The sequence below is a fragment of the Lepus europaeus genome, chromosome 2, assembly GCF_033115175.1.
Source record: "Lepus europaeus isolate LE1 chromosome 2, mLepTim1.pri, whole genome shotgun sequence".
Lineage (NCBI taxonomy): Eukaryota > Metazoa > Chordata > Mammalia > Lagomorpha > Leporidae > Lepus > Lepus europaeus.
This window is the reverse complement of record NC_084828.1, coordinates 46731206-46756544: the sequence shown is the minus strand read 5'-3', so window position 1 is coordinate 46756544 and position 25339 is coordinate 46731206. Positions and strand designations below refer to the sequence as shown.

General features: G+C 36.5%; 1 protein-coding gene across 1 annotated transcript; it reads left to right on the top strand.

Annotated features, from left to right (window-relative positions):
* Positions 1–5216: 5216 nt before the first annotated feature.
* On the top strand, positions 5217–6773 carry LOC133770787 (alpha-enolase-like). Its single transcript, XM_062206695.1, is given in 2 exon segments — positions 5217–6073; positions 6076–6773. Coding segments are annotated over 2 exon segments (1293 nt in total). The 5' UTR covers positions 5217–5271; the 3' UTR covers positions 6567–6773.
* The last annotated feature ends 18566 nt before the right edge of the window (positions 6774–25339 follow it).

Sequence of the window (25339 nt, the reverse complement as noted above, 5' to 3'; positions counted from 1 at the left end):
TACAAGCATAAAATTAGATTTATTTTTAATGGGTACATAAAGGATGCAGAATTTCTTTTTAATTGATAAATTGCACTTTTAAGAGTAAAGTTAGGTTCACAGAAAAATTGAGAAGCAAGTGCAGAGTTTTCATATAAACCCTGTCACCAACCACAAAAAACCTACCCCATTATGGACCTCCCACACCACAGTGGCACATTGTTACAATCCATAACCTACATTGACACACCATTATCTCTGAAAGTCCACAGTTTACACTGGGGTTCCATCTTGATGGGTTTAAACAAATGTAAATTACATGACTTACTCTACAGTATCATACAGAGTAGTTTTACTGCCCTAAAAATGTGTCTGCACTCTGCCTTTTTAATCTCCCTCTCCGATCCCTGAGCCTACTGATATTTTTACTGTCTCCAGCATTTTATCTTTCTCAGAATGTCACATAGTTTGAATCATAAAGCATCTATTTGCTTCAGACTGTCTTCTTCAACTAAGTATTATGCATTTAAGTTTCTTCTCTGTTATTTAATGGCTTGATACCTCACATCCTCTTATCACTGAATAGTATTCTATTTCCTGAATGTCCGAGAGTTTATTTATTCTTTTACCTACTATAGAACAGTTTCATTTCTTTCATGTTTTGGAAAGTGTGAATAAAACTACAGTAAACATCCTTGTGTAGGTTTTTGTGTGGATATGCATTTCTCAGTTCTTTTAGATAAATAGCAAGGAGTATAATTATGCTGGATTACATGGTAACATTATCTTTAGTTTTACAATAAATTGCCAAATTGTCTTCTGAATGAGCTGAATAATTTTTCATTTTCCCAGGAATGAATGAGAGGTTGCTGTTGCTCCACAACCTGGTCAGCATTTGTAGTGCCCAAGAGGTTGATAATTCAGAGTTCACACAGGAGAGATTAAAAACTCATTTTACTTTTGGTTGGAACTGCAAATGTGCAAATATTTACATGTTAAAGGGGAAATAAAGAGAAAAAAATCTTTCAGAGAGGCATCTAGGATTCAAGTCATTATTTTAGAACTTTAAATCATTTATTCACTTTTATTTTAGATATAATCATTTCTCCTTTCAAAAAGGAACAAGAGAAAAAAAATGCCAAATGTAAATTTGCTTCAGAAAATGGAGTTATCAGACATAAATTGTAACTAGGAGATAAATGATAAAATTGAGTATGTTAGCAGAAAGCTAGGAATTATAAAAATGAAAGAAATGGAAAATATAGATCTGAAAAGTAGAATAACAGTATTAAGTACTTAAAAGTACTTAAAAGTAGATAAACAGAGCTAAGAAAGCAATTAATAAACTGAAATCTGAATGTGAAGAAAATGTTCATAATCAAAGAAAAATGAAGATGTCAGCTGGCACCGCGGCTCAATAGGCTAATCCTCTGCCTGCGGCGCCAGCACCCCGGGTTCTAGTCCAGGTCGGGGTGCCAGATTCTGTCCTGGTTGCCCCTCTTCCAGGCCAGCTCTCTGCTGTGGCCCGGGAGTGCAGTGGAGGATGGCCCAAGTGTTTGGGCCCTGCACCCGCATGGGAGACCAGGAGAAGCACCTGGCTCCTGGCTTCAGATCAGCACAATGCGGCCATTGGAGGGTGAACCAACGGCAAAAGGAAGACGTTTGTCTCTGTCTCTGCCTCTCTCTCACTGTCCACTCTGCGTTTCAAAAAAAACAAAACAAAAACAAAAACAAAAAAAAAAGAAGATGTCAATGTAGAAAAGAATGTAAGAGACATAGAGAATACATATGAAATTCAAATCTCAAAGAAAAGAATAGAATGAAATACAGAATTTTTTATGTACAATGTACAGTAGGGGTCTTATGTCATACTTCTGCATGTGTAGACCCAATTCTCCCAGCACCATTTGTTGAAAAGACTGTTCTTTCTCCAAGGATTGATTTCAGTTTGTTTTTCAAAGGTTAATTGATTGTAGATGTGTAGATTAATTTCTGGGGTTTCTATTCTGTTCTGTATGTCTATTTTTGTCAAAGTATTAGGCTGATTTAATTATAACTGCCCTGTACCTCTGACTTTGTTTTTGTTGTTTAAGATAGCTTTAGCTATTCTGGTCTCTTGTATCTTTGTATGAATTTTAGCATGGCTTTTTCTATATCTAAGAATGTCCTTTGTATTTTGATTGGTATCACATTGAATCTATAAATTGCTTTTGAAAGTACAGACGTTTTGATGATATTCATTCTTCCAATCAATGAACATGGGAGGATTTTCCATTTTTGTTTGTCCTTTCTATTTCTTTCCTTAATGTTTTGTAATTTTCTTTGTAAATCAACTAAAACAGATCAAATAGCTAAATCTACAATCTGATACCATCAAATTACTAGAGGAAAACTGTGCAAGACATTGAAGTAGGAAAAGACTTCTTGGAAAAGACCCCAGAAGCATAGGCAATAAAAGCAAAAATAGACAAATGGGCTTACAATAAGCTAAAAACTTTCTGCACTACAAAGGAAACACTCAACAGAGTGAACATGCAATCAGCAGAATGGGAGGAAATATTTGCAAGCTGTTTAACTGATAAAGGATTAATATTCAGGATCTCTAAAGAGCTCAAGAACTTCAACAATAACAAATAAAAAATGAACAATCCATTTAAGAAATGGGCAAGAGACAGGAACAGGCATTTTTTGAAGGATGAAATACAAATGACTAATAGGCACATGAAAAATGCTCAGGATCACTAGCCAAAGAGAAATGAAAATAAAAAACACAATCAGGTTTCACTTCAGTCCAGTTAGAATGACTCTCATACAGAAATCAATGAAACAATAAATGCTGGCAAGAATGTGGGAAAAAAGGCACCCTAACCCACTGTAGGTGTGAGCATGAACTAATATAACCATATGGAATAGAATATGGAGTTTCCTCAGACATCTGAAAACAAATCTACCATTTGGCTCAGTCATCACACTCCTGAGAATTTACTCAAATGAAATGAAATCATCACATAAAAGAGTTATTTGTACCCCCATGTTATTGCAGCTCAGGTCACAATAAGTAAGTAAGTAAGTAAGTAAGATATGGAACCAACCCAAATATCTATTAACTGATGACTCATTAAAGAAAATGTAGTATATATACATAATGTTATACTACTCAGTCATAAAAAAGAATGCAATCCTGTTTTTTGCAATGAAATTGTTGCATCTGGGAACCATTATGCTAAGTCTAATAGGCCAGTCCCAAAAAGAGAAATATCGTATGGTTTCTCTGATATGTGACAGTTAATATTGAATACAAAAATTGCATAGGATTGAAAATGACATTTTGTGATATGATTGTTGGTTTCACTCCTGTGGAACTGTTTATACTCCTGTGGAACTATTGATATTTGTTGAACATTATGGTTAGTCATTAATTAAAACTGTGAATATACAGTGGATTAAAATTATGTCTTTGCAAAAACATTAAAGGAAGAGAAGTGAGGGAGGAGGGGATTGAGGGGTTGAAGAAGGGAAGGAGGGAAAATGTGGTTGTCTTTTTGGAACTGTACCTATGGATGCATGAAATTTTTCTCTTTACATTAATAATAAAAATACATTGCATTGAAAAGAAATTTTTGAAAAAACAATAGCTAAGTATCTTTTAAGCTGATGAAAGATATGAAGTTGCAGATTCAAGAATTAAGACAAATGCCAAAATGAATAAACAAAAAAGCTATTAAGTGTTTTTATTCTAGGATATGTCCTACTCACTTTATTACAATTTTTTTTCAAAAATTCCAATAGAACTAAATCATACTATACCTTTTTCTTCCATTGCCTTCTAATGACTGTATTCAGAGTATTTCACATGGTCGATCACTGGAGCTACAAACCTCTATCATTCTTTTAGAAATTCATTGGCTTTCCTGACACTGAATTATCCCCTTGTTATTCTGTTTTCTTGATATCCTTTATTTTTCTCAGACTTACTCATTTTTCCCTCCACCCATTGTACTTATTTCCAAGGATCTGTTTACAGCTTCTTTTATGTGCACTTTCTCCCTTGAAAAATTTTGCTAACTCTATACTTTTCAGCTTCCATTTTTAAATCAATGACTCCAAACATTTCCCAAGGAACATCTGAATTTCTAATTGTATGTTGTCTATTTTAAACCTGGATACAATGAGTTTAAATAATCTATCACCATCCTTTTCCTTTCTTATTCAATTCTTATGAATTTTATATTTTTCTCAATGTACTTTTTTCTTCAGTCATTCCAACTGAAATTTCCTCTATTCTTGAAATATACATTTACACTCTAAATTGCATATGGAATACATTATACATTGTGCATAATTATTTTTGCATGAAATTGTTTCTCTTAATTCTTTTTCAGTGTTCCAGTGAAAATAATTACTACCACTTGAGGTCATAATTTGTACTTTTGAAATATTTTCACCCTCACTCTCTTCCTTGCTTATGATAGGAATGCCTTTCCTTTCTCCCCTGAAGTTAGACTGTGTAATGTGATTTGCTTAAATCAATGAGGTGTAAAAAGACATACTATGTGCCAATTCTGAATAGAAACTTTACAAGCCAGTCCATATTTTGCCCGCTCCCCTTTCCCTATTGCAGTGACAATGCAGAACATGTTAAGTATCCATTATCCTGGGTTTTGAGGGACAGTAACAGAGCTTATTGATGCACTTTGGACATATTGTGTGTCTTAGACATAAATTTCTAAAGACCCTGAGATCTAGAGAATTATTACTTTTTAAAAAGATATATTTATTTATTTGAAAGGCAGAGTTACAGAGAAAGAGAGAGAGAGAGAGAGAGAGAGAGAATCTTACATCTACTGTTCACTCTCCAAATGGCAGCAACAGCTGGGGCTGGGCCAGGTCCAAGCCAGGAGCCAGGAGCTTCTTATAGGTCTCCCATGTGGATGCTGGAACCCAATGACTTGCACCATTCTCCACTGCTTTCCCAGGCCATTAGCAGACAGCTGGATCTAAACCGATGCCCATATGTGATGCTAGACTGCTTGTGGTAGCTTAATCCGCAGCACAAGAGCACTGGTCCCAAAAATTATTTGTGGAAAAAAAAAATTAACCCAAAATTCATCATTTAAACTCTTCTTCACTACATTTTTTCTCATTAAGAAAAAAAGAAACATGCTTTTAAGAGACTACTGGGGGTCTGGGCACTCGGGGCGCGCAGTCTCACTATCCAGACGCTCATGGCAGTGTGTGCAGCACCCTCTGTGTCTTCCCTGAGCTACAAGGTCCGGCGGCCAGAAATTCACCATGTCTGTTCTCAAGATCTGTGCCAGAGAGATCTTTGACTATCGCGGGAATCCCACCGTTGAGGTTGATCTCTACACCTCCAAAGGTCTTTTCCGAGCTGCTGTGCCCAGTGGTGCTTCAACTGGAATCTACGAAGCCTTGGAGCTGCGGGACAATGACAAGACTCGCTACATGGGGAAGGGTGTCTCAAAAGCTGTTGAGCACATCAATAAAACTATTGCGCCTGCCCTGGTTAGCAAGAAACTGAGCGTCGTGGAGCAGGAGAAGATCGACAAGCTGATGATCGAGATGGACGGGACAGAGAACAAATCCAAGTTTGGTGCAAACGCCATCCTGGGGGTGTCACTTGCTGTCTGCAAAGCTGGCGCCGTGGAGAAGGGGGTGTCCCTGTACCGCTACATCGCTGACTTGGCTGGGAACTCAGAAGTCATCCTGCCAGTCCCCGCATTCAACGTCATCAACGGCGGCTCTCATGCCGGCAACAAGCTGGCCATGCAGGAGTTCATCCTGCCCATTGGTGCAGCCAACTTTCGGGAAGCCATGCGCATTGGGGCTGAGGTTTACTACAACCTGAAGAACCTCATTAAGGAGAAATACGGGAAAGATGCCACCAACGTGGGGGATGAAGGCAAATTTGCTCCCAACATCCTGGAGAATAAAGAAGCCCTGGAGCTGCTGAAGAATGCCATCACGAAGGCTGGCTACACTGACAAGGTGGTCATTGGCATGGACGTGGCCGCCTCCGAGTTCCTCAGGTCTGGCAAGTATAACCTGGACTTCAAGTCTCCTGATGATGCCAGCAGGTGATGTACCAGCTGGCCGACCTGTACAAGTCCTTTGTCAGGGGCTACCCAGTGGTGTGCATCGAAGACCCCTTTGACCAGGATGACTGGGAAGCATGGCAGAAGTTCACTGCTAGCGCAGGCATCCAGGTGGTAGGGGACGATCTCACGGTGACCAACCTCAAGCGGATTGCCAAGGCAGTGGACCTGAAGTACTGCAACTGCCTCCTGCTCAAGGTCAACCAGATCGGCTCCGTGACCGAGTCCCTGCAGGCGTGCAAGCTGGCCCAGTCCAATGGCTGGGGCGTCATGGTGTCTCATCGTTCTGGGGAGACCGAGGACACCTTCATTGCTGACCTGGTGGTGGGGCTGTGCACCGGGCAGATCAAGACCGGTGCACCTTGCCGATCTGAGCGCTTGGCCAAGTACAACCAGCTCCTCAGAATTGAAGAGGAGCTGGGCAGCAAGGCCAAGTTTGCTGGCAGGAACTTCAGAAACCCCCTGGCTAAGTAAGCTGTGGCCCAGTGAGCCTGAGCCGTCAGCTCCCAGCCGGCTGATGGGATCCTGCCCGACGATGGTGCAGGCAGCGCCAGGCCCCCGACCAGTGCTCGATGGGGCCTGCGGTAGTTAGCTCCCCTCTCCTGCCACTGCTTCCTTAGAACTTGGGCAGAAGCCAGGCTCGACCAGCTGGACCCCTGTTGGGAACCCTAGCTCTGTAGTACGTCATTGTTCCTCACCTGCTTCCAGCCAGCGCCAGCGCCGGGAGCTGCGTGCTCCTCCACTGTCATCTCCGAGGTCGAGGTCCCCACAGGCAGCATCTGTGCAAAATAAAGAGCCTCAGTGACATAAACAAACAAACAAAAAAGACTACTGAATGGCAGAAGTACAGAGGAGAAACAAAATCACATGTATTCTTACCAGTGGCAACAAGTTGGTATTATTTTGAGCTTTATATAAAACCTTGGAAAGTACATATAAATTCTTTTTTGTTGTTTTGCTCTCTTGTATAATTTAATAAATGAATTGTTTGTTACCTAGAATATATAAATGCAAAAAAAGTGGCTTATATATAGGATTCACTTAAACTAAGGATGAAATAATGTGAACATATAGTATAGTGTAAAACAAGTTTAAAATATTCAGAAGACATTAGTACATAGGTTAGATGGATTATAATTTTGAAGGTAAGGTTTTTAACAGTTAATAGGTTATGATATATAGTTTATATTTTCCTTAAGACAAAGCCAGCTAAATTGCTCAAAATTCCTTCCCCACTGTTCAAATTGATGCTTCTTTTAATAGGCACAGATAACTAGAGAAATTTAGTGATTCATTGATAGCAGATATTCACACAGAACACTGTTTGGAGACTAAAAGGAAGAGAGGGACATACAAATTCTGTTGCTAAATTGTATTTGGGTCCTTTTATTGACTTCTAAGTTTAAATAAAGATGATTTGTCTGTTAAATAGCAGTATAATCAAGAATGAATAATGTTAGATGTGGAGAAAAAGTGAGGAATTAAGCACATTTAGCCCAACCTGTAGAACACTGGGTTGTATTACAGGATTGTTGCTAAGAGGTTTTCACATCATATGCTGTTTTTGCCATCCCAGGGCACATTGTCATTCAACTTTCAGCGTTCAAACAATGGGTCAACTTCTCATTTCATGATTATTGTATCCTCATCTTTACCCTTTAATCTGTGCCTCCTCCAGAAATCTCCCTTTGATAGAGTGTTAGGGTGTAAACAATTCATAATAATGCATAAAGGTGGCTTATATTTCAATTTGACCTCCCCTATTTTCAATGGCAGCACCTGGGTTTCCAAAAGTAGCTTTGGCTTCACTTTCGGCTTATAACTTAGTTTAGTCTTTATCTCATCTGAGGCAGCAACCTTCATTTATTTTCCTATTCAAGGTCTGAGCAACTATGAATCAGTTCTTAATGTTCTCTGTGACTTTGGATGCTGAGATGCATTTTTGGATTGTAGTTGATTCCTTGTGGAATAAGAGCAACTTCTACTAGTAACAAAATTAAGATATACCATAATGATAGCTTTATTTTTTTGTAACAATTTATATTTCAAGTCAAAATTTGTTTCAAGTTTTAGCCTTCTCCCCCTGCTCTCCAGAGTGGCATTTAAATTCCACCTGGCTTATGTATTCCCCTGAATCTAGAGAAGGTGAAAACCACAGGATGCAGCATCTGTTCATTCCTGTATCTGTTGAGGTGAACAATTCACCAGTGCCTTGAACTTATCATCTGAAATGTCTATTGTCAGCCTTAGTCATGGCACCACACTGATAATAACTGCAGCCTGAAGACCAAGCCAATTTTGGAATAGCTTTCCTGTGTCACGATTTCTGGCAGTTTCTCTTCAAACTTCTTTGTCTTAGGGCAAGATGAAAAGTAGCTGCTTTTTCAAAACACTCTAGTGACAATTGATTCTGCATGGGATGTCTCTTCTGTATGCCTCTGGAGCTCTTATATGAGTAATTTATTCTATAACTAAACTCTTCCGGTGTAAAGGACTGTTGGTAGGTCCAAAGCTACAGGCATTTCATCAGGGATCTGCTAGAAACTGCAACCTTTCACTCTCAGATTTGCCCCAAAGCATCTGGGGAGCTTGCTCATCCAATCCTCTTCCTGAAACCACTCTTTTCCCAGAAGCCATATCTCTAAACCTTTCCCTTCTCCTGCTCATGGAATCTTTCTGCAGTTCATGGTGGGAAAACTGGTGTCTACATCAGCAATCGTTATTCCAAGATCCTAGTTCACTCTATAATTGTCTGTATTGCATATTTCAAAAAAATTATAATAAGTCATCTTTTACAAAGCAGATGTTGTGAAATTATTAGCTGTGCTATGAGTTTCAGGTTATATATGAGCCCCCAAATCAAGATTTTGATGCTTTTTCTCTGTCATCCTTCTGTTCAACCATTGTTGCTTGGGTCCGTATACCCAGATCACATAACCGTTGTCTGAAATGCAAGAGACATGTTGGGCAAAAATGGAATTTCATTAATGAAAAGCATATTGGTGAATATTTTTAAAATCGCTTTGCTATGCTTTTTCATTTAAGATAGAATTGTTCCGTACTTGTAATTCTTTTATATCTTTGTTCTTGTTTTTGGTGGGTATGAAAACAGAAATAAACTAAAAATGGCTCTATTTCAGTATCTTTAACCACAAGTCCCACTGGTTTGGAAGTATGCTGATGTCTCTGCCAATTAAAAATAAATCTCATTGCACTGACTTTACCTTGAGCTACTGCCCTACTTTTTTCTTTAACATCCAAATTTCTTCAAGGAATCGTCAACGTTTTGAGCTCATGTCTTCACTGCTCTTATCTTGTGAAGCAAAATATTTATCCTGAGTGAAGTTAAATAACTAAAATGTTTTAGTACTACAGAATTTTTAAAATCCAAACATTATATATACAGTCCTGTATGATTTAATTAGTATTTGTTTCTCTACTTGTCCTTCCTACCTAATTTAGTCTTTTGTTAAATGTGTAGCGTATGTCCTTCTTTAACATTTTAATTTCTTTCCTAAACCTGGACTTTGGCACATTCAACTTCCTCTGCATGAAGAGCTGTTCTTCTTTCAGCTCCTCTAAGTTAAATACCAGTTCCACTGACATTCACTCATGGAAGCCTTATCTAACATATGATCTCTTAAAATTGTATGCCCCTTTCAAACAGTACTATCATACTGCCAATTTTACATTCATTTGTGATTATTTGATTAAGGTCTAGCTTCCTCATAAGAACAAGAATCATATCTCTTAAGGGACTCAAGATTGCATTCCTGAAAATTGACATGATTATTCACTCTCAGTGAATAGTCAAGAAATATGTATTGCAAAGAAGACTGAGTCTACTGTTTTAAAGAAGTACTTTGAATACCCCCCTCATGTGGTAAAGAGGCTATTCAGGGGATTATGGACATTCCTATCCCACATTAGAACCCTGCCTTCTGCATATAAAGATAATTAAAAATGAATCTTAATGAAGAATGGGATGGGAGAGGGAGTAGGAGATGGGATGTTGGGGAGGGGTTATGAGGAGAAGGACCACTATGATTCAAAAGTTGTACTTTTGAAATTTATATTTATTAAATAAAAGTTTTCTATAAAAAAAGAAAGCAAAGCCTCATATTTTTTCCACTCTACCTCTGAAACCACTCAGTAATTAAAATCGTGGTTTTTTTTCAATTCTTTTGTAAGTAAGAAAGTCTTATTGTGACTTTAAATTACTGAATGTATTATCAATTCAATAATTACATTCATTTACCCTCAGAACATAATAAAATGCTGACTTTCATTCCAAATAAATTTAAGCAGCTCTTACTAATCTGTTTTGCCATGGACTTGTTGAAGATAGTTGCTGTCTCTGGCCCCTCATTATTTTGTTTGTTTATTTTTTGTTTTGTTTCTCCTCTGGGGTGGGGGCAGAAATTGAAAGAACAGATAGAAAAAACAAGCTTTTTTTTCTTACTCCATACTGTCATCATTTGCTGAGTGCCCTCAACACCTGACAGATGTTTAAAGGCTACCCTTTTACAAATATTTTTCTAAGTTTACCAGAGTCCACCACAGGGAAATTTAGATTGCATTTTGCATAATGTGTCTTTCAGCTGTCTCTTATTTCTTACACACCCATAGGAATCTGGCCAACTGCCCTCCAGCTTCCAAAAAGTAAGGTCTCATTACCCATTGAGGAGAAACTACTGGATAGGATCCAATGTGACCCTCACCTGGTTGTATTTCAACAGGCTGATATGTGGATTACAAGAAAGACACAAGTATTTCTTACTTGAACAGATTCTAACACTGCAGGCTTATTCTAAGGCAGTAGCATTTATCCTTTGTCCTACCATCCCTCATTCTCTGGATCTTCTGGGCCATGGTGCGCCCACAGCTTCTACTTTTCTGCTCTCAAGCAATCCCTGTGGAGCTGTTGATGCCTTATCACTAAGTAGGAATAGAGTAGATGCTAGCCTCCAAACCTTTCCATGCAGGCAGTATGAGGAACACAGGAGAGGTCTCTCGGAAGAAACTGCATCTATTTTTCTATCTAATTCCTAAAGACTGACTCTTTTAAAAACCCAATTTATGTTAATGTCTGATTCCTGGAAGCCTCTTTAACAATTGTACATGATGGTCTGACTCATATTCCATTTTGAAATTTAAGATACATTGTGCCCTGGCTTTAGCCAAAAATAACCCAAAAGAAGTAACATAACACAATTTTGCATAAAAATATTTCAGCAACACGACGCTCAGTTATTAGCCAAAGTCTGTGGATATGTCAGTGCTCTCGGTAGACACCTGCCAAGTGTTCCTGCGAAGTAGTAACTGTCATTGACAATTACCCTTCTTTATTTTTTATTTTTGACAGGCAGAGTGGACAGTGAGAGAGAGACAGAGAGAAAGGTCTTCCTTTTGCCGTTGGTTCACCCTCCAATGGCCGCCGCGGCTGGCGCGCTGTAGCTGGGGCACCGCGCTGATCTGATGGCAGGAGCCAGGTGCTTCTCCTGGTCTCCCATGGGGTGCAGGGCCCAAGCACTTGGGCCATCCTCCACTGCACTCCATGGCCACAGCAGAGAGCTGGCCTGGAAGAGGGGGACAATTACCCTTCTGAAAGTACCCCGAAACATTGAAAATTGTTTTTAAAATAATCATCAATTAATTATTTTATTATTTTAATTGTCATCCCTTGGATACTATTGGTTGAGCATTTACGTTAGACATTTTTGATGAATGATCTTTTTTAATGGCAGTTTTAATCACATTGTGACCCATTTTTCTATTGACATAACATCATTTTCCCATTAACTTTCAGGCCCTCTAAAATTGTTATAATAGTCACTCTAAACATATCACATGCCTTTGAAATACTCGTAATTTGCACTATGTTCTCCTTGGATATTTGCTTTAGCTCCCTCCTTGAGAAACTCCTGTATATCTCTAAACTCTCCATGGCAAACTTTGCACCACTCAATGCTAATATGCTGTGACAGTGTAAATTTGCTCTTCAAATGATCAATTGTACATTCTCAAAGTAGCTAAAATCAACTTGTTATTCAGATATCTCAAAATGAACATCTTTAATGACAATAATGGTCATTGCAGTTTTTATTGAATATTATGCTGTTTTATGTTTCTCATTTGAACCCTAGAACAACCATGGGACTCATTTTACAAATGAAGAAAAAAATAAGCTATAGGAATTAGATACTATTTCCAGAACATACAGTAGATTGGACATGGTCCCCCAATGATGTCCACATCTTATTTCACAGGAAATGTAAATATGAGAAGTCTTCAAAAACTTTGTGGAAATGTGTTTTATGAAAGGCTGATGCATGGATTTAAATTTTTGTACCAAAATAAATTTACCTTTCCTTTAAAGATTTATTTATTTGAAAGGCAGAGTTACAGACACAGAGGCAGAGAGAAAGAGAGATAGAGATCTTCCATTCACTGGTTCACTCCCTGCAGTGGCAGGAGCTGGGCCCATCTGAAGCCAGGAGCCTGGAACTTTTTCTGCACCTCCCACGTGGGTGCAGGGGCCCAAGGACTTGGGCCATCTTCCACTGCTTTCCTAGGCTATAGCATAGAGCTGGATCAGAAGTGGAGCAGCCAGGACTTGAACCGGCACGCGTATTGGGTGGGGAGGTACCAGCACTGCAGGGTACAGATTTACCTGCTATGCCACAGCCCTGGCCCCTAAATTATCTTTTAATTCAATTTTCCCTGAACTTTTTGAGATATTCTTGCATGTTATATTACCTAGCAAAAGGAGTTTTGAGTTTTGAGCTAGGAGATGAGGCTGAATTTGAAGACAATGTGCTGCTGGCTTTCAAGATGCAAAAAAGAACCATGATTCAGAGATGATAAGTGGTTTCCTGTGGCTGGAAATGGCAAGCAAAAAGCAAAAACATTGTCTTCTAGCACCTGCATTGCCCTGGTGATCCATCTTGGATTTCTAATCTGCAGAACTGTCAGATACTAAATATGTGCTTTTTAATCCACCAAATATGATAATTACTTACAGAAGCAATAGGTAATAATATGCAGGGTCACATGTTTGATAAGTAGTGAATTAGTGACTCTAACCCTTCTATATTTGAGTTCCAATTCGCTGATCATTCTTCTTATATGATCAGACTATCTTTCCAAATGTCATTGCGTAAATAATGACTTGTACTTATTAATTTCAGATATGTTCTATCATTTTAAATCACGCATAAACCAATTTAGAAGAATTTTTATCTTCAAAACACATGTCTTACAATCTAGCCAAGATGTTGCTTCCTGACACGGTACTTCAATTCTGTGTTTACCAATATTTTTCTTTTCTAGATCCCTGCCTCCCAGACCCACACACATTGGTGATGAATGCCTTGCCAGCACTGGGCTGCAATGCTACTTCCTTCATGAATGCAGTCCTCCAGATCTTTCAGCTTCTACGACTCCCCACTGCACTGTGTACTTCTTTTACAAGCTTTTATCACACTGCTCCATGTGTGTCAGTTATTTATATCTGCCTTCTTTCTCTACTGGATTGTGGATTGCCTAAATCTGTGAATGATATTTCCCTCTTTACAGAGCCGTGAGTTCTTACCCCTGGATATGGCTCTTGGTAGGTGATCAGAAAAAATATGTCGACTTGAACTACTACCGCTTAGAACTGTGTCTTTATAAGGCAGCTCTCACTCATTTAATAACTTCTAGTTTTGCCACAAGGCTTTAATAAATATGGTGCAAGCCCCAAAAATGCACTTTTGGGTCAAATATATTGAGTTCAATCCTCTTCTCCACAAATATTGCTGAAATGAGCCTGGATTCCATCCCAGTTTCTGTCAAAGAGAACTTTATAGGCAACTCCTGGCTTTGGCTAAGGCCTTTATCCCAGAGACTCAAAGGCCATTACAGCTGCAAATGCTTCAAATCATAACAGAAAGGAGGTTATATTACTAAATTATGTGAACTTTTTCAAATTCAACACATCAATCATTCTCCTCAAAACTATAAATTCTCTATATAGTGCAACACATGTATGAAGTACACAAAATTATTTTATATATTATTGGTTAATATTAGACAACATATAACTTTTTTCAAAGTTTTCTTTCTAGTGTTCTTATTAGCTTTAACTGAAACAGGCACATTATCAAAAAGTATATTTTTTAATTGTTATAACTAATTTTATGCTTCTTCAACAAATATATATGTTTGCTAGGCTAATATAGACATTTATTTGAATTCTCACATGGGGTGTCATGAAACCCTGGGTCAATCATAATACCTGTTTTATTTGCCTTATGCCTTAACTTATAGGCTTCTGATATTGATTTAGTGGTTGTTGAAAAAAGTCTTACATGTTCCTCATGAGATGTTCTGAAAGTTTGTTTGATATAAGACACAAAAAATTTTTACATATGCACGCATACCCACAGGCACACACACACATACATCTTATCAATGTCTATGTCTGTGTATAAATTATTCCCATACCCATATCTGAAGAACTCCATAAGAGTTCTTAATAGAAGGATTCTGCCATTAAAATTTTATGTTTTCTTCCTTCCAGCAAATTTTTTAAACTTATTGTAGTCATTTTATTGTTATTCAGATATCCTATACCAATACTTTTCCTGTCCCTGGATACTAAGTCATTCTCATAGTTCTTGACTTTGAGTATCTGTGGTATAGCATTCATAGAATGCCATTTTAACAAACCAGATATTTGAAGCTATTTTTCTCCTCAAAGGTCATTTTATAAAAGATTTTTTCTCCCATAGTTTAAGTAATGGTGTCACCTAGGACATTTGCATTCAATAATTGGAGAATGGTATTGAATTAACGTCTTCAGCTTACAAATGATATCTTCATTTTGGGTTGGGAAGAAGTAGAGAACAGTTCAAATATGTTTGGGAACCTTAGGAAGTATGTTGCCAATATTGTTAGTCAATATATCTTCAAGGGCATAAGCTCACATACTCAGAATAGACTGGTATAATTGCTTTATATAATACCAGAATACTGGAAAAACTGAAATAACACAGTTAAACAAGCTTGGTTCTTGTCCAAGTTCTCAATTCACTTAAGTGTCAGCCTCCTCATCTGTTAAAATAAACAAGGTTTCTTCTGTCATTGCTGTGGGAATCAAAGTGATGTTTTGCACTACATTTCCTAAAATGTAGTGAGTGTTTCAAGGGTGTAGGTACTACTATTCCCTGCTGACATTTATAAACTGATATATTAAGCTTAAACTTCCCCAGTATTATTCAGAATTACAGAAATCAGTTAACTCTTACCACATTAGTTTGAGAAAAAAAATCTCAGTTTTTATTATGTACAGACTTTTAATATTGTCAAACATTCTTTAACTTTCATTTATTTTTTAAATATTTTATTTATAATTTTTGAGATAACATAATTTTAATTAATGGTCAAAGGCTTATTGGCTCAGCTAAATAAAGAGTTCAACATATAAAAAGAAAATAGGCAAGAGTTCTACATATTCAAAGGAAAAGATGTTCAAATTCATTCACATAAAATAAATTTTAAAATAGCCACAAATCATTAAATCTATAGCACTATATAACTTCTATAAATTTATTTGAAGCTATTTAAAGCGCAGCTTGACAAAACACTATATTACAGAAATATTGATACACTCGGGCATTTTTTGTACTTTCTTTTTTCTTTCTTTTCTTCTGTCTTTATTTTAGCTCACACATATAAGGGACAAAATGTGGTATCTGTCTGTGTCTGAGTTATTTCTCTCAACATGATGTCCTCCAGTTCCAATCACTTTGGTGCAAATGATTGAATTTCATCCTTTTCACAGATGAATAATATTCCATTATATAAATATATGCATATGCATATCTATAATATTTTCTTTATCCATTCATCTGATGTTAGATTTCTTGGTTGATTACATATTCTGGCTGTTGTGAACAGTGCTGTTATAAACACAATGGAGTAAATATCTCTTTGATACAACGATTTCATGTCTTTTGAGTATATACCCAGTAGTGGGATTGCTGGAGTATATGACAATCCTATTTTTAGTTTCTTTTTAAGAAATCTCCATACTGTTTTCCACAGTGGCTATACTAATTTGCATTGTCATCAGCAGTGTTCCCCTTTCTCCATATCTTTGCTAGCATGTTGCCTTAATAACCATGCTGATAGAGGTGAGGTGATATTTCATTGTGGTTTTGATTTACAATTCCCCAGTGGCCGAGGATATTGGTCATTTTGTCATGTATTTTTTGACCACTTGTATTTATTATTTTCAGAATTGTCTGTTGAGGTCCTTTGCCCATTTCTTAACTACAAAGCTGTTCTTATTTAGTTGTCAAGTTTTTTGAGCTGTTGATATATTCTGGATATTAATCCTTTGACAGATAAATACCTTGCACATATTTTCCCATTCTGTCAAGATGTCTCTTTATTGATTGTTTCTCTTGTCCTGCAGAAGCTTCTGAGTTTGATATAATCTCATTTTTTTTTAGTTTTGCTTGTTTTCTATGAAAACAATTTTGGGGTCTTAGCCAAGAAGTCATCACCTACACCAATGTCTTCAAGTGTTTCAATATTTTCTTCTGGCTACTTCATAGTGTCAGGTCTTAAATTTAGGTCTTTGATTTTTTATTTGTGAAGAGATAGGAATCTAATTCCATATATATTCTGGATATTAATCTGTATAATAGATTATAATATCCAGTTGTACCAGCACCTTTTTTTTTTGAAGAGACTGTCCTTTATCCACTATATGTTCTGGGACTGCTTTCAAAAGTCAGTTGGATGAATGTATGTGGATTAATCTCTTGGCTTTCTATACTGTTCCATTTATGCTAGCCCCACACTGTTTTAATTACTATACTTCTGTAGTATGTTTTGGAACCAGATTGTGATGTCTCTAGTTTGATTTTTCTTTGTTCAGGATCAATAACTGTCCCTGTTCTTTTGTGATGCCATATGAATTTTAGGATTGTTTTTCTAATTATGCAAAGAATGTCATTGGCATTTTGATAGATACTGCATTGAGTCTGTAGTAGGTTTCAGGAAGTATAGACCTTTTAATGTTATTAATTCCTCCAATCCATAAACAAGGAATATCTTTCCATTTTTTGTGTCCATGATCGTTTCTTTCTGTAGCATTTTATAATTTTCATTGTAAATGTCTTTCACTTCTTTAGTTAAATTTTTAAAATATTTTTTGTGGTACTAGGAATGAAATTTCTTTATTTCTCTTTCATTGAGCATTGATACATAAAAAAGCTATTTTTTGTATGTTAAATTTTATAACATGCAACTTCACTGAATTCATTTATCATTCAAATAGTATTTGATGGAGTGGTTAGTTTTTTCCATGTACAACATTATTTCATCTTCAAACATGAATTTTTTGATTTACTCCTTTCCAATTATATTATCTTTTATTTCATTAACAATTTTTTTTTTCATTTGTGGATGTGTTAGGATTACGAATAAAGATTGTGGATGTAGATTGATCAGGGAAATGCTAAAATATAAGTCTAGAAGAAAGTCTTGTAGCTGGAAAACAAAAGTGGTAGAAAAAAATTTAGAAATGAGTTTATAAAATGTTCAGTCTATCCACAAATTTTATTTCTCCTCCCTCAAATAAAACTTCTATATTATAGAATGTAGAAAATCTACATTATTTAAGTGCTTTTAAATTGAGTCAGTGTGTGTGTATATGTGTGTACACTCCTGTAAAATTATGTCTACTTTTGATATTACAACACAGTACTAAATCAGGATGCTGTGTAGCTTGCAGGGAGCCAATTCAATTTAGGTTATATTGCTTGGGCCAAGACAAACTGTTTATTAAACACTCACACTTAACAAATGATTTCTATTCTATAGTGCTATTGTTAAAAGTGCGTAAAAGAGGTCAAGGCAAAGAGACATAGTTAATTCAATGATCCACTTCCTATGATATGTAAATGAATGAATTTATGGTAACTAAACTCACAAAAAATAAACTATCCACTGATGTTTAAAAGTCAAGTCATGTAGGAAGACTTCAGTGTGAACAAAATCAGAAGAATCAATGCTTTCTCCTTTCTGCCTTTAAACCATCAGGATATTAACAAGTCGTATATAAGAAAGTTGCCTTTGCGGCTTTCTTTCATCATTTAGTTTTGTTATTTTCTTTAATCTAGAGAATATGTCTTTTTAATTTTGCTAAACTTGTCAATCAATATTTGTTGAACTATTTAACAAAATTTAGCTTATAAAATAGAATGAGCTTTTCACATAGAATATAATGTTCCTACATACATTGTCAATTCCTAGAATAATTATATTTTCAACTCTGCATCAAGCTGAACATGCAATTTAGGCAAATGGATCTGTGTGGTCTTGATGCATATTGCATTCAGACTGTGGTAGAGCCTGGCAAATTTGCTTTGCTTTGCTATGGAATGGCGCTAATATCTCGAATGCTAATACCTCTCAAATAATGTCTTGGTCTCATTTCAACAATACTGAAAAAATACTGATTTATTTTTGTTTTATTTATTCTCTCCAAATTCCATGCAGAATGTCATGCTTCTGAGAAAGTACATCTCTTTAAATGTTAATGTTAATTATATCACAAACATCTTAAAATACAATCAAGTTACTAACCATCTCTTTGGATGAGTCAGTTCTACAAATTTGGAATCTATTCACTATGAACATACTGAAGAACTTTAAGCAAGTACAGTTTATGACTTGATCCTCTGATTCCTGGAAAACATGTCTCTTGGAGCCTGTAGCGGCTGACCTACACAAGAACATAGCAATAGATAAAATGAAAGATTTTAGAATTTTTATCATCTTCTAGATTTTGAAGATAAATTGTTAAGAATCCATCTTTCATCTATCTGTGTCATCTATATTCTCTGTGTGTGTGTGCATCTATCTTTAAAAGAAAATGAAATAATCACTGTTCCTGCTAAGAAAATACTTGATTGAATTCACTGATTATTATGGTTTCATGTAAATTTAACAGAGAGGTTAAGGTGAAATAGCATTTGGGGTATCTACTGGGTTAATTTTCATTTTGCTGTTAAGTCTTAGTCTTATGCCCTCTATCATGTTTAAAAACATCTGAAACTAAAATGAGTTAGGACAAAATAGTGAAATGCAGCATCCAAATGCCACTATGATGGTTTTGGATTTTTTAAAGGAAAACTTTGGTAGAATATTATACGTTAGACCATATATAAAAGAAATTAAATACTGCATCAGCAAAAGATGACAGAGAAAGAGGGAAAAAAGTACAGATGTAAGCATGTACTTACAAAGAAGCTTTGGTTTGGCATAAGCACACAGATAGATAAATAAATAATATTTTAAAAGGCATCCCAATTAAAGCCAAATCTGTATCCAAATTATGATAGTCACCTTTTAAAATTAACCTCATGCTTAACCATTTCAAAAAAAAAAAAATAAAATCAGTCTACAAACTGATTAATTCCAACTTCAAGCCAAGTGAGAGAAGACTAGCAAGTTCTCCCAACTTGGTGATTCTATAATATCACTGAACAAACAGCAATATTTATGTCTTTTTTAATTATAACAGCCACTTATTGTGTATCTATTACATGTTATTACTTTGAGAAGTATAAGAAAAGCAATGATTTTTAATACCAGTCCTTTTTTTAAGAGCCTAACAATGTAGTTGGGTAGGAAGGGGTGGAGATATAATTTACTTTTTAAATCAATGAGATGGATTATAGTTTCTAAGAGCAGTTTTTATTCTCATGCCTGTTGGGTTTTAATAAGATGTGGTGGATTATTTAATGAATAAATTATTGAAAATGAAATTACCCTCACAGCTAGTCTTAGATTGTGCTTGTATGCATGAGAGAAGCAGGCAGATGGGTCATCTGACCAAAGTCCTTTTTACCTATTTTCCAGAAACACAGTTTGCCAGAAATACACTATGTTCCTCTGTAACAACCTCTCATTGTTTATTCAGGTTTCCAAGGTCTGTCCTTAACACCTACCAAAACCTCAGCTACCTAAATTAAAGCTCCAAATCAAAATTCCCAACCTCATGTGCATTTGATTTTTTATATTCAGCCTTGATCACTGAGTGAGGCATTGTAATCCTTTTGTTAAAATACATAAACCACCTTCACAGCAGCTACATTCCAATTGATTTGGTGAGATGAATGCCATTTACACTTCAGTTTGCACCTTTTTTAAAAAACGCTCATAAGGGAATAAATCTACACTTTCCAGAATGATTGTGCATAAGGAAGTCTGAGGCTGCTAAGAGGAGGTGTTAGACACGTACGGGAATGCATTAGTTACAGTCACACCTACATCTCAGTGATTTCCAACGTGAAAGAGCTGGAGTATACAGGGGAAGTGAGAGAGTCGGCAAAGATTAATTATATTTGACTTCCTTCTTGTTAATTATAAGTGGTTAAAACTTCCTAACTTATATGGATGAGGCATGTTGCTGTAAAGCTTTGTGGAAATTATTACAAGACATAAGCAATTCATTAGTAAGTATATTTTAGTAACTTCTTAGTATGAAGGAGCAATTTGTTATAACATCTTGGTAATAAAGTATGAACATTAGCTTTCATGTAAGCAGATTGTCTGGGTTTCTTTAAAAAAATGATAATTATTCAACTTTCATAACAACCACATGGTTGTATCATTTGCTTTCTTGTAGTGATTTGCAGTAAAATCTTCAAACAGCAACAAGAAAAAACATGTATAAAATCAAAGGACTGTGTGCTATTCAAAGCAAAGCACGTGGGGCTGCATTGTGGCACACCATCACCATCTCGTATTATGGCCGAATCCAGGCCTATGCTCTGCTTCTAATCCACCTCCCTGCTAATGCACTTAGAAAGCAATGGAAGACAGCCCAAGTACTTGGGCCCCTACCATCCTCAAAGGACATCTGCATGGAGTTCCAGGCTCCTGGCTTCAATTTGACCTTGCCTTGGCCATTGTAACCATTTGGAGAATGAACCAGTGCATGGAAGATCTCTCTGTTTGTGTGTGTGTGTCTCTCTGTATCTCTACCCTTCAAGTAAATAAATACATCTTAAAAAAGACAATAGGTTTTTTAAAAAAATCGGGCATGGGGGCCAGCGCTGTAGAGCAGCAGCATAAGATGACACTTGCAGTGCAGGCCTCACATATGGGCACCATTTCGAGTCTGTGCTGCTCTACTTCCAATCCAGCTGTCTGCTAATGTGCCTTAGAAAGCAGTGGAGAACAGCCCAAGTGCTTGGGTGCCTATACCCACATAGGAGACCTGGAAGAAGCTCCTAGCTCCTGGCTTCAGCCTGGCCCAACCCTTGCTTTTGTGGCCATTTGGGGAGTGAACCAGTGGATGGAAACTCTCTCTCTCTCCATGTCCCCCTCTCTTTCTAAAACTGTCTTTCAAATAAATAAAATGAATCTTTAAAAAATAGACATGTAGTAGAATGAAACAAACAAACAAAAAATTGAGTGGGTAGAACTCAGATTAGGCATGGGTGGAAGTAGCCCAAAAGAAAAAGGAAAAATGCTGATTTCCTGCTGTGTTCAGCAGGAAAAAAAGAGACAAGCCCTAGGACCAGCCCGACCATAGTCCAGGAACGCATAGTTCACATGGGAAAACCAAAGGCTTTAGAGTCAAAGAGTCAGGTTTAAATCCCATCTCTTCCATGTACTATTCATAAAACATCTTCAGTGTCATCATTTTACAACTTGTAGAAACAGCATCCATTTGATTAGGTTGCTGTAAATAACTAAAATAAGAAACTCAGGTATAAGAGAAGGAGATAGTTTAAGAGACTGATAAGTAGTGGATAGGGAGATCGAGAACCCCGGGCAGAGAGTTGTTACAAAAGTAGAATGCATTACGATGGGTGTGTTGCCAACAGGGCTCGGTGTTGCTGTGTTACCATAGGAAGAAAATGAAAAAAGTATCTGCATAACTTAGGATAAGTAAAATGAGAGATACCACAATGTAAATGTTTGTGCAAGTAAAGATTGACAAAGGAGGAGTAACAGACTCAGGAAGCGAGGCAGGAATGGGTGAAAAAGAAATGAAAGGAGAGCTGCTGACCAGAGTGAAGTGGAAGCCAAGTGGCTGGGTGCAGATATGGTAGTATGGTCCAAAATAATACAATGTACGGGCCAGCACTGTGGCACAGCAGGTTAAGCTACTGCCTGCGAAGCCAACATCCCATATAAGTAACGTTAGAGTCCTGGCTGCTCCACTTCAAACCCAGCTTGCTACAAATGCACCTGGGAAATCAGCAGAAGATGGCCCAAGAGTCTGGGCCCCTACCACCCACATGGAAGTCGCAATTGGATTTCCAGGCTTCTGACTTCAGCCTGGTCCAGTCCTGGTCTTTGTGGCCATTTTAGGAATGAACCAGCAGATGGAGTATCTCTTTCTTTCACTGTCTCATCCTTTTTCTAATTCAACTTTTCAAAAAAATAAATAAATCTTTAAAATAATAAAATAACATGTATCCCACAATTTTATTTCATTGAATTTAGTCTTAAAATCCCATCAAAATATATAAACTTTTCATGAATCATAAATTCTCTTGATCTAAAAACACGTGTCAGTAATTGTCATTTGAAGTACTTATGGATTTCCTTTGAGTAAGCATTAAAGATATGTCACTCACATAGAAATAATACACTTGGACAACGATAAGTTTAGCATTGTATATTCACTCATTTGTCATGTCCATCATAAAACTTAAAATTATTTCTGAACACTAAGGAAAGCAATTATTTCAGAATTTTTTTCAGTAATAGGCAATAAGGCAATTCCTTTGAGATAATGTTGGTAAAAGAATTTAATCTTTACCCTTTGCTTGTGAACACCACTACTAAACTAAGAAAGCACATGGTATCATATAAAATATCTCAATAGAATAGTACAGAGACTGTAAAAGTACTATTAATTTATTTGCTTTTCCATAAGAAAGATATTTAAAATGGAAACTCCAAACATAATGCCATAGATTTGATTGTGATAGCAAACCACATACAATTACAATGGAAGTCAGAATCCCTATGTCAAGAAGTGACACTAAATACACTAATACATACACAGGAGAGTATATGAAATCTCTTGGACACAAAATGGGAAATATCTGTCCCAAGCTCACTCATATAAGGCCATCAGGATAGGATATCCACCTGTGTGGCTTCCTTAGCAATCAGGAGAGACTGCAAATGAAGAAGGAAATAAGGCTTGATGCAAAAGAAGGAACCCAGTTCTACAAGCAAAGCTCTGAAAATATATTAAAAAGAAAATTCCTAAGCACCTACTATATGCCTTAGGGATAAGAATATACAGAGAGCCATCTTTTAAAACCAGTTGTTAACAGGGGTTTCTAGCTTTGCAGAAAGCTTGAAGTTTAACAAATGAGACAACTTCATTTACTGGGGGAAATAAATAAACTCACAAGGATTTTGGATAGCTCTTACAAAACTATATTCTGATGATCTAATTTTAAATGGATTAGAAACACACAGATTAAATTTCTCCAGAAAGAAGCTACTTAAGCATCAAGGGAAAGTTGCTGGGCTCAGAATAGCTTGGCACTGGACAGCCCAGAGTCTTTGAAAATAACTCTCAAATATTTGATGGACTCAGATGGCAGCCAAATTCCCAGAAAATATTGAGCAGATGACGGTTACTCATGTGTAAACTAAATCTCCTCGTGGATTTACAACCCCTAGGATATTGACTATGGAATATGTAAGGGAAGTAAGCAATCAAAAAAAAAAATAGGGCTATGTGTTCCTTTACTTTAGACTCAATTCCTAATTCCTTTTGCTCTCCATGTAATATGACAGACAGTACTTCAGAAAGTTTGTGGAAAATGAAATTAAAAATATGTTTATTTTGGTACAAAAAATGGAAATCCATCCATTTAAAGGGTTATCTAAAAGTTCATGAAAGATGTATACTATGAAAAATATATGCATGGTTTTCAAAACTTTTACAACAAAATAGTTTACCTTTTGGTTCTAATTTTTCATGAACGTTCTGCAGTCCCCTTTGGGGTAGAAAAGGAGAGGGAGAGAAAGAGTGTATATCTCTTACTTTGAAACTCCATCACGGTGGGTTATTTCAGCTTGCTTTTTATAGTACCCTGTTGTATTATTTCTGTTGTTTTGAAATATTCACAATTGGTCACACTGATAGGTATAAGAGTCAAAGGGATCACACAAACAAGACTAGTGTCTGCTAATACTAACTGATAGAATCAAAAAGGGAGAGAAGGATCCAACATGGGAAGCGGAACTCATAGAATGGCAGATGTCCTAAACAGCACTCTGACCTCAGAATCAGCCCTTAAGGTATTTGGATCCAGCTAAAATGCCATGAGAGTATTTTAGGCATAGAAAGCCAAGACACTCTGGCAAAAAAAAAAAAAAAAAAAAAAAAAGGACCTAAATGAAAGATCTCTGTGAATGAGATCCCAGTAGAAAGAATGGGCCATCAAAGAAAGAGGTACCTTTCTCTGAAGGGAGGAGAGAACTTCCACTTTGACTATGACCTTGTCTAAATAAGATCAAAGTTGGTGAACTCAAAAGGCTTCCATAGCCTTGGAAACTCATGACTAGAGCCTCGGGAGATTACTGATGCCATATACAAGAGTGTCAAATTGTTAAGTCAACAACAGGAGTCACTGTGCACTTACCTCCTCATGTAGGATCTCTGTCCTTAATGTGTTGCCAATGTGAATTAATGCTATAACTAGTACTCAAACAGTATTTTACACTTTATGTTCTGTGTGGGTGCAAACTGATGAAATCTTTACTTAATATATACTAAATCTATCTTCTGTATATAAACATAATTGAAAATGAATCTAGATGTGAATGGAATGGGAGAGGGAGTGGGAGATGGGAGGGTTGTGGGTGGGTGGGAAGTTATGGGAGGAAAAGCCATTGTAATCCATAAACTGTACTTTGGAAATTTATATTTACTAAATAAAAGTTTTTAAAAAAGAAAAAATATAATATAACAAAATAAAAAGTAATCTATAATTCTCCAAAAACACATATCACTTTTCATCCATTGTGTTTTGTTGTTACTTGTGTTTGTGAACAGCAGACATCACAAGTAGAAAAGAGGAGAGTAACAACATAGGAGGTAAATTATGAAAACCCCTTTGAATTTCAAGCACAATTGACCATGCCCTTATCCCTTCCGTAAGATTTACTCTGCTTATTGTCTTCAGAGTGTTCAGTATCTT